Source organism: Cynara cardunculus, assembly GCF_001531365.2.
Source record: "Cynara cardunculus var. scolymus isolate 2C chromosome LG 12, CcrdV1, whole genome shotgun sequence".
NCBI lineage: Eukaryota > Viridiplantae > Streptophyta > Magnoliopsida > Asterales > Asteraceae > Cynara > Cynara cardunculus.
The window spans coordinates 6,779,630-6,791,154 of NC_037539.1; the positions used below are offsets into that span (position 1 = coordinate 6,779,630).

At 34.4% G+C, this 11,525-nt stretch overlaps 1 protein-coding gene across 1 annotated transcript; it reads left to right on the forward strand.

Annotated features, from left to right (window-relative positions):
- The first annotated feature begins 7,442 nt into the window (after positions 1 to 7,442).
- On the forward strand, positions 7,443 to 9,065 carry LOC112522369 (transcription factor MYC2-like). The gene is made up of 2 exons (XM_025131460.1): positions 7,443 to 8,088; positions 8,170 to 9,065. The coding sequence occupies exons 1-2, from the start codon at positions 7,443 to 7,445 to the stop codon at positions 9,063 to 9,065; spliced, it is 1,542 nt and encodes a 513-aa protein (XP_024987228.1).
- The last annotated feature ends 2,460 nt before the right edge of the window (positions 9,066 to 11,525 follow it).

Genomic DNA, 11,525 nt, shown 5'->3' on the forward strand with positions numbered 1-11,525 from the left:
AGCAAGTTATCCAGAGTGGGAGTAACAGAGAATGCAGTCATTATGGCTACTGTAGAGTTAATTAAACTGTAAAGCGAGGAGATTTTCAAGTAAGTACATGAGGGTTCCGTTAAGAGCAAACATGTCAATGGTCGAAGCTTGGAATCCTATTATTCAGAGGTTCCAAAAAAGACTATTGAGATAGAAGGCTATAGCCCTTTTGATAGGAGGGAGATGGGTGTTGGTCCAAGCGGTGGTCAATAGTATTGCCACATATTACCTTTCAATCTTTAAATCCCCTAAGACGGTGATTGATGCCTTGGAAAGACTTCGGAGAGAAATTTCGGGGGATCGGAAGCAGACAATAGGAAAACAACTTAGGTCAATTGGAGTACAGTGATTAGGGACAAAGAAAGTGGAGATCTCGGAATGGGGAGCATATTTGCTTCTACCATGTGGTGTTTCCAAAATAGTTTTGTATTCGATAGTTCCTCCCCCCTCGTAAGGCCTCTATTATTGATCTTATTATGGAGAAGTCGTTCCGGTGAGTTTTGGATAGGTGTAAGGGAAGTGTTAAAAACCCGATTACATGGAGATGTTATCTACAGACTGTATCAAAACCTTGTAATGTCATTATTCTTTTACTAGTGGCTTGCTAATTTTATAAGATCGTCATTTGCTGTTTAAAGAAAAAGGATAACTATTATTTCGTAAACAACTAAATTAACTGATAACTATTTAACAACATCATGTTTGATGGAGTAAATAGAAAAAAGTAAACCGGTAACCAAGCTCTCTCAACACACCCGTAGCATTATTTTAGAATTTTTTCAAACTAATAAAATGTTTTACATGTAAATTTAAAAGAAAATCATTTTCTATTAAATTTTAATTATTTAAATCAAGAAAATAAAAAGTTTTATCAACTATGAGAGCTTTATTTGTTTAAAAAAATCCAAAATTTGGAGAAAAAATAATGAATAAAATTTTCTCAACCTTCTTTTATAATTTGGAGGAAAAAAACCAATCATCTCAGAAAACATATTTATAATCTTCTTAAAAATGTATATAGAGAGATTTCACATTTAAACAACCTGTGATTACAATGTGACTTTGATCGTGACCTAGGTTTTAGGTTAAGTTACCTGCACACTTTTACATTACTCATGTTCCGTAATCGCTGGTGATTTTTCATTGATGGCTCATGAAGAACACATACCTTCATTTATATTAATAAACTACCTTCATCTTCACCTAGAGTACCTTTACAAAATTTTATACATCTTCAATGTAAAACTGGTATTTTTGGAGGTCTTTTAGTGAGTAAAATGCATTATACCATGAAAACATTTGGTATGGAAGAGTTTGGGTAGAGAAAGGGTTGTACTCGGAGCCAACATAAAATTGGGCTACTTGTCCCGATACTTCAACCCGCGGATCACCTCACAACTTTGTGTTTTGAAATTTTGAGCTGTTTATATGCACGACTATCCCAGCGACTTAGGCCACGAGAAAGGTAGCCGGAAGCATCTGGAACATCTTCTAAGCCCGATTTTTAGGGTTTTTCACCCATTTCTTCCACCATTTCCCTCCCCTATCTCCCTTGGCGATTTGGATCTTTGGAAACGTTTTTGGATCAAATGAAGAAGAAAACCTTGGAGATTGAAGATCTATGATGTGAGGCTTCAAGATCTTGATGAGGTATTTTTTTTTTTTTTGGTATTTTGAGCTATATTTTATGGATTTTGTGGATCTAAAGATCTTGTTTATATTTGGTTTAATTCTAGCCACTGGAATGTGACCTTGAGAAATTATTGGGAGGATTACTTGTGGATTTAAGTCTTCATCTTTTCGAAGCTAAGGATGGGTTTGGAAACTGGGTTTAATATAATATAACAATATGGGTTCAAGTTACTTTATGAAAACTATATACATGCCAAAAATGTGCATTTTGGAGTCTTAAGATGATTTATTAACTTTTATTAAATGTGGTGGGTATTTTATAAAATTTGCATATTTGGTATATTTGAGTTCATAAATCTTGTGGACTTCCACATTTAGGGTTTTTTTTTTTTTTTTGACATTTTGATACATAAATCATAAGTGTATATTCTTTTGGTAATTTATTTTGTAAAACGAGATTATTTGACAATAATGCATTGTTAGAATCATGGGACATTTTAGAAATATAAAGGGTATGTGTTCATTAGTAGGTGAATTGTTTCAACCAATAATGAGTTTTTGAGTTAATCATATTTTTGGAGCATGTATTTGCATAAACATTGGTTAAATACATTTCATTGTTTAAAATGAATTTTATTAAATAGTCAATAGAGTTGTGAGCTTTTAACTCGGTTTTAACTCAAACGAGTCTTGTGGGACATTTGTCCGGTTTAATTTGTTTCATGTCGAGCTTTTGGTGTTATATGCAGTATTGACATATTTATTTCGAAAGTTACATGCTCTGAGTACGTTGGTCATTCAATTGGGATCATGTGATTTAGACTATAATACAATAGATCCATAGGTATAGGAGTCAATTTGTTGATTTGAAAATGTGATCATTATCCCTATTTTGTAGGTCGGCTTCCATACAAGCCATAGACCTGAAGTGGTTGAGCTTGACTTCCATATGCACAATAGACCTAGAGTGGTTGATCTTGGTCGTAATCGGTATGTCGGAGAGAAAACCATGTAGGTTGACTCTAGGATCATAGTTGGTATTGTGGAGAGGAATCGTATGGGTTGGACTGGGGACCATAGATGGTATTGCATAGAGGAACTGTGTGGTTTGGACTATAGGTCCGTGTCGGTGTTGCGGAGATGAACTCTTATGAGTCGGGCTCCGGGACCATGGGTATTGCAAAGGTGATCTCTTATTGAGTCGAACTCGGGGACCCTTGTTTTGAGGTTTTGGCCAAGTAGAGTTGACACTAAGTCATCAGAGGTATTTAGGGGACGAGCTCGTGTGGAGTTGGACCCCAAGACCGTTGGCTTGTGAATGCAAGAGAAATATTTAGCTATTTGGGGACGTTTTCCATATTTTGGAATAGCGACTGTAGTGACATCCAACCTTGACCTAAATTTTATGTAAGGTTTGGTTTGTCATTTTGTTGATGTTAAATCTAGATTCGTTATTTGAGGTAATTAGATATTGATTTATAGAAACAAAAATTATCCTTCAATTAATTTTTTATCGAAAATTTTAATTTAGTCGTAGTTTCAAGTTTGAAGGTGTTACATTCAATTATCTTCATATGCATGATGTATGATAGAAATATGTAAATGACAGTAGATGAAGGTTTGTGAATGGATGTGGATAAAGGTAAATGAAAGTAGATGGATGATGAAGGTAAATGAAAGATTTGTATGTTCTCAGAGTTCTCATCAAAGAATTCATTATCACAGGAATCTACACACACATACATATATATATATATATATATATGTATATATATATGGGGTGAGACCAGGAGAGAATTTTAAAAATCTGAATAACTAAGAAAAGGGATTTTATCAATATGGATGTCAAATATAAAATAAAAAAGTGCACGCTAATGGCATAGAGGGGAGTGATATATATATAATCACTACTCTATGATTGCTAACTATACGAAATTGTTTTTGGTATAATTTGTTTGCTATGTTTTTAGATTATATATAGTTGATTTTCAATTAAAAATAGGGGAAAATATATTTTTATCTAAAAAATATATAGTTAATACCACCATTTTAACCACATTCGTTAGAGATATCAATATAATGGTTTGATTGTGTTTTTCAGTTTTTAAGGCTATTCTAGATCTTAAGTATATATATATATATATATATATATATATATATATATATAGGTTGGTTCAAATAGAAACCAATCATATGGTACAAACTATGTGAACCGACATGTGACACAGATGTTGTTCATACGAGCATAGGGCCGACATGTGAACATGAGTTGTGAATATGTTCATAATCGATCGTAGGTTACAAATCGGCTGGAAAATATCGGGTTCACGATGCGTGAGGATTTATTACCAAAATACCCTGTGAACAATTGTCTATAAGCAACCCAATTAATTTAATGATTAATTGATTATTTTTTAATACTCATTTAATAATGACCGTTTGACCAATTTACCCTTTGAACAATTGTTCATACACATATCAATTAATACATTAATTAAATTATTGTTTATTTAATCTCATTTAATAATAATCGTTTGATGATAAAATGAATGATCAAGATCGGTTCACATAGTTTGTACCATATGGTTGGTTTCTATTTGAACCAACCTATATATATATATATATATATATATATATATATATATATATGGGCCTAATCAAATGAGAACTAATTAGTTTGTGGTAACCGTAAGGTCCAATCTCAACCACAAATTAATAGATAAATTAGGAAATTTATAATTTTGTTAATTTTGAATTAAAATTTTAATGCAAGGACATTTTAGGTATTTTAAAACTCTCCTCTCTCCTCTCTCTCTCTCCATCCTCCGGCCACCGTCCTCTGGCCACCGTCCTACGGTGATACCACAGTTTTATCACAATGTATCTTATATGTGCTTGGGTACCACACTGAGGTCATTTGTGTGGTCGATCGGATATGTAACACAGTGGTATCACAATGCATCTTATCTGTGCTTGGGTATCACACTGTGTTTTTTGTTTAAAAAAGTCAATATTTTTAGGTATCACAATGGTATCACTGGAGGACGGTGGCCGGAGGACGAGGGACGGAGAGAGAAGAGAGGAGAGAGAAGAAAAAAATACCTAAAATGTTCTTGCATTAAAATTTTAATTCAAAATTACAAAAATTATAAATTTCCTAATTTATTTATTGATTTGTGGTTGTGATTGGATTTCATGGTTACCACAAACTAGTCAGTTCTCCCTTAAAATGAGCCCCTATATATATATATATATATAGAGAGAGAGAGAGAGAGAGAGAGAGAGTGTATGTGTGTGTGCGCCATGTTTAAGTTCAGAGGAAAATGCAAAATAAATGAAAATTTGGAAAACCACTAAAAAAAAAGGATGAAAAATTATATGAATATAGATGTCAAATTAACAAGAAAAATATGATTGTTTTTTTATGTAATTTGTTTCGGTCGAATTTTAATCATCTTTCGTTTCTTTCCGATTTAAACGATAGAGGTCGGAGATTTCTTAATTTAAAAATAAAAATTGTAGCGCCTCTTGACTCACATCAATTAATTGTAACGGTTAATAAAATGTTTTTGGTTTTTCACTTTTTTAAGGTTATCCTCTAAACCTCCCTATACATATAGATTATCAAACGTATAAATTATAGAATTATAAAAATTAAATCGATTGAGTTGGTATAATCAGGAACTAGAAATCTAACGTGTTAAAAGAATTATACCATTATCATACCAACAAATTAAGTATCGCTAATATTATGCAAATCATAGACCGCTAAAAGCAACCAAAAGTTCCTCGCCCTTTTTTAGAAACAAAAAAAGTTCTGTTCAGATGGGACTGTTAGTACTTCCTACTCTTTCAATAGCAGACTTTTTACAAACCAATTTATGCAATTGGTAAAGAATTTTTTTCCTTAAACGGATATCTAATTCGTACTAATCCCAAGATAACTATCTGCTTCGTGGGTAGGCAGGAGTCATTGTATTTGAACCTCCGTAACCACAAGGGGATTTTTATTCCTATTTGGATTCGATCCTGGGACCTTGACCCACTTTTGACATTTGAAACCTAAACTCAAACCAATCGGACACCACCCTTATCGTTATTTAAGTACCAACTAAGTTCAAAATATTGACATGATATACTTTTTGAAATAAGATTTTTTCTTTTGGTAACTGTGAACGTCCTTACAATAATTGTTGATGTGATTGTGAAAATAAAATAAAATGGTTTCTTCAATTCAGACCTACAACTTTTTAATTAAGTAGATGACTTATTGGAGGTATTGGATGGTATATAGAACCCTAGCTAGGTGCCAAACCTTAGAAAGAAAAGAGTTGATACTTCTTGTTGAGGAAGGGGGGGCTTAATCCCGTCGAAAGAGCTAGGGTTAAGGTGCTGCATGGTTCAGAAAAAGTTAGAAGCACCATCTTACACTAAGAAAAATCTCCATCATTTATAAATGGATCGATCTGGCTTCACCATCAAGAGACATGTGTGAAGTAACATTCACCGCAACTAAATTGATTTTTTAAGACGTCTAACACTACTAGAAAATTGGGTATTAACGACGGACTTTAGCGATAGAACTAATCCGATAGGTCACAAACCCAACCCTAATAAAATGTTTAAGCCAACTACTAGAATGCTTTATTCAACGAATTACGTTTATAGGACCATAATATAAAGCGTTAACTCTAAAAGTGTTACAACATATTTATGAGACGTTTTTTAGCGTTTCGACAAGTATTTATGACGTTTTTAAAATAAATTGTTGTATTAGTTATTTATATGAAAATTTTGATAATTGTCCTATATATCCATCTTTTTATAGGACACTTGTGTTTATATAGGATTTTTTTTTCAATATTGTGACATAAAATAATTAATATCACACACTATTTTAGACGTGTTTTAAAAAACTTGTTGAAACACCTAAAAACGTATTATAAAACTATAGAACACTTTTTTGTTTGATCCTATATGCATAAATCATACAAAACACTTTATTAGGATGTTTAGAAATTCTGTGGCGATGGCAACAAATTTTAGCTTTCTGAACTCGTAGACAATGTCGTTGGTTTGCAAATATTGGAGAGATGCTTTAGCATAAATTTTGTTAGATAATGAAGCCAATCTATACTATAACGATGATAAGTTTTCGGTATCAAACTATAAGGGTGATGCCTGATTGGTTTGAGCTTGGCTCCAAAGGTCAAAAATAACTGGAGGCCCCAGGTTCAAATCCAAGGAGGAATAAAAAACCCCTTGTGGCCATGGAGATTCAAATACGGTGATTCCAGGCTATCTGTGCAAAGCAGGTGATCGTCCTGAAATTAGTCGGCTCGCATAGTGGGTTGGATATCCAGGTTAAATAAAAAAAAGTTTTCGGCATCATTCAAACATATAAATAAAATGGGAATATTCTTTGCCAGTCACAATGTTTTTAGCAATTAAGTAAACAAAGATGTCAAGTCGGTGTGGCGCAGTTTGGTTCGTTGGTAGTATATTTACTATTTTGGAGGAAACAAATATGAAAAATAATTGAAATTCATATATGAAGGTAAGGTACGTACTGAAAAACATGCACATGACTTTTGATATATAATCTGCTAAAGTAACCAAAGCATCTTGTTATATTGGCTTCTGAAATTGAACTGTACTCCATTGCAAGTACGTACAGCCTCTGCATTTCTATCTTTTATTGCTATATAGATTCATACAGCCAATTCCAGACCATCATCTCCCAAGTTCAAGGAAATTAAATAAAGTTTGCGACTTTAGCCATGGATGATCTTATTGTCTCCCCATCTTCATCTTCTTCCATCGTTTCTTTTCCCAAAACTACAATCCCTCCCCCTTCTGATCATACCCTACAGCAAAAGCTCCAACACCTCCTTCAAAGCCAGCCTCAACCATGGGCATACGCCATTTTCTGGCAGACCTTCAACGACGACTCCAATGGCTGTGTCTCCTTGTCCTGGGGAGACGGTCATCTCCAAAGCAACAACGACCTTCCAATCACCACCTTGCCCTCGACCTCTGGGGGTTCCGCCACCTTTCTCTCCGATTTGGAACCTGACAGCAGGAAGTCTTTAATCAGAGAAATCCAGGCCCTCCTTGGACCAGACAACCGCGCCGACGCCGAATGGTTCTATGTCATCTCTTTAACCAGGTCATTTACCCCCGGAGACGGATCGGTTCCAGGTACGGCTTTYGGTTCAAACACTTTGATCTGGTTAAGTGGGGTGGATCAGCTCCGTTCTTTTAACTGTGAGAGAGCTAAAGAAGCTCGGATCCACGGGCTAGAGACCCTGGTTTGCATCCCGACACCAAATGGTGTTTTAGAAATAGGTTCACATCATGTCATCGAGGAGTCGTGGAATTTGGCTCATCAGGCTCAGTCAGTCTTTGGTGGGGTTTCTTCTTCTTCCTCTTGTTCTCCTCCTGATTCCCTACCTAATTTCTTCCTACACAAACTACACCTCGACAACAGCTCCACCGCTCAACCGATGAACAACCTTAATGACGATCATCACAATATTATTTCTTTTGCTGATATGATGTTTATGGCTGGCGGGCTGCAAGAGGAGGGTATGAACACGATAGATTTTGAATCAACAACACCCGATAACCAGATGTCCAAGAACGTTGAAAAATTATACATAAACAAGAGCAACACTACTGCTGCTACGACCATGAATACCTATGCGGAAACTGCATCGGAGCATTCCGATTCTGACTGCCAGCTGGTTCTTGCCACGACAGAGAGGCGGATACAGAAGAAAAAAGGAAAGAAGCCAGGTGGTCGGGATCCTCCTGTTAACCACGTGGAGGCAGAAAGGCAACGGCGTGAGAAGCTCAACCAACGTTTCTACGCCCTGCGCTCCGTCGTCCCAAACGTGTCTAGAATGGATAAGGCGTCCCTCCTGGCAGATGCTGTCTGCTATATCAACGAACTGAAAGCAAAAGTTGAGTATCTGGAATCTCAGTTGCATTCTCGCATCAACCACCAAGGGAAAACCAAGAAAATGAAGGTGGAAGTGGCTGATACTGCGGACAACCCCCTGCAAACCAGCGACACTTATAGTTTGTATCAATCTCGGGTGTCGACAAAACCTATATTAAAGATTAATAACAAGGCCACGATCAAGAATAATATCAGTGGTTTTGGTGAAGTGGAAGTGAAAATCGTGGGTGAGGACGCAATGATAAGGGTGCAGTCAGGGAATGCGAACTTGCCCCCGGCGAAACTGATGGATGCTCTGAGAGAAATGAAGGCACAGATCCAGCATGCAAGCATGTCGTGTGTGAATGAGATAATGCTGCAAGACGTTGTGGTTAGGATCCCAGGTGCCATAGACGAAGATGAACTCAAAACCGATCTCATTAGGAGATTAGACCGCTAGCAAGCAAGCAAGCAACCAGGCGTTAGGTTTGATTAGGTGTGGATTGGTTTGATGGTTTGAAAAGGAAATGAGTGTGGTTTCGATATTAGACTGAAACCAGAATGGGTGTGAGGATTTGGAGATTGGAGTCCTGGTTGCTTGGTTTATCACGATTTAGGTTTTAGTTTGCTAATACGTGGTAGTGGTTTTCGTCTTTTACATTTTTATACCGTTTGTCTATTTTCTTGTATCATAAATTATTACATATTCATTATTGTTTTGATTTGCTACTTCTCTTTTTCAAAGTCTTGAAATAATACAAATATTTGCATTAAATTCAAACGTCAATTTGGGGTATAACTCTTCGACCTATAATTGTTGAAATTTTCATATGGTTCTGTTCGGTTTTGAGATATCTTGGTATGCTTGAATCTTATCTTGACGAGCGATTGAGCTTTGAGTTCTGTTGAAGAACATTATGAACCCTAAAAACCCTAGATCTGAATGTACAAAATTGGTGCTTCATTTCATAACCATTCTTATTGATTTTGGCGCAACAGTGTCACAAATGTTGTATGCCAATCGTAATTGCATAAAATCCCCTTGATTTGAAATCGACAATCGATTAAAGTTGGTCAAAAGCACATGCCATATTTTCCATTCGAACGTCTCACTGATTCGCATAGCTCACAAGTCACAACTACAATTCCAGCTTTGTTGACCATCGCAACACATAATATGATCGAACATAATTAAAAAGTCATTACAACATAATTAAAAAGTCATTACAATTCCAACTTAGTAACCACTATTATTTCTCACTAACATTTCTAAGTAACACCAAGTAGTTAGTGACCACTATTTTGGTTACTAATCATTTCAAATTTGTGGCTACTTTGCTTTTTTGTCACTAAAACTTTTAACTTGATGATCATCATCTTTTGGTCACCAAATTGTTCAACTCAATGACCACTATTTTGGTAACTAGACGTATGAATTTAAAACATCAATGACGAAAAATATGGTCGTCACAAATTTAGTCACTAAAAGAGATTGATATGATAAATCTTTTTTTTTTGCATGAGAATTAGTGACCACTTAGTGACCAAATTTATTTTTTGTTACTAAAGTTTATATTAGGGACCACAAATTAGTGACAATTTTTCTCATTGTTACTAACGTTACAGTTAGTGACCAAAATATAAGTAGGTCAATAAATTTTGGTCACTAACGAAGTTTTTTCTTGTACTGCCAATTATTAACAAATTGTGTTATGCTTATCGTTTGGTTTTTTTTTTTTTTGTTGTTTAGGTGTCATTGATGACGACTATGGTTCGAAAAAACTTGGTCACTGAGTTTAACTGTTTGCTATAAGAAGGAAATTCTTATATTTTGCAAAATTTCAAAGGTTGTCGAGAATAATAGATGCTTTCGTTGCTTCAACTACTTCTGTTTAGTTGTTTGAATTAGTGTTAGTGTAATCCATGTCAACCTTTGGGCTCTCTCCCATTTGGAGACTAACATACGTTTGGTCTGTAGTTATCGTGCCATTTAGGTGTATATTTGTTCATACTTAACAAAACTGTCAGAGCCACCTCTTTTTTTTATTTGTGTGTGTATTAAAATTCCCCTAATTAAATTTTAGTAATTTTTACAAATGATATGAATGCATTTATTGATAATTATGTTTACCAACTAAGATGTATTTATATGAATAAACTACATATTACTATACAAATTACTTATGCTATCTTGTAAGGTACGGTTTTCATATTAATTACAAACATCATAAATGTATGTTACTAGTGGCAATGAGCATGAGAGGACATGTTAGCAACTTAAACCCTAATTGTATGACTCTTAATTTTAACCGTTTTATAACAATGAAAAATGTGCATGTGATTATAAATCATTAAACTATTGATAGTTATTTTTTAATAAGAATTATAGGCCTGCAGCTTTGTGTGAAATGGAAAAAGTTGGTTGGGCTTTATTTTTAAATTTTTCATGAAAAAAAAAATTGTTTTTGGTGGTGTTTGAGAATGGTTTGGTGCCTGATATTTTAAAAAGAAGGAAGGGAGAAGGGTGAAGAAAAGGCCAAATAAGAAGTCTTAAAAAAGTACAAAAAGGGTACAAGAAGGTACAAAGTACACTTACAAGATGACATCATTATTTGTACCCTCCTAACCCAACTTTTCAATCATGGGTCTTGTATGTCATATTTTTTTGGGGGTGGCTAATGGCACCCTTATCATGTGCTAATGCCACCCCTAAATAGCTTTTCATCATTTATGTTTTATGATTTTTTGTGTTTTTTTGTTTTTTTGTAATTATTACTTTTTATTTTATTATTAATTAAAGAAAATTTTATTTTATTATTAATTAAAGAAAATTTTAATTAATATATATTATTTATTTTATTTTTTGTTTTATTTATTTATTTATATTATATTTTAATTAATATAAATTATTAATAAATAT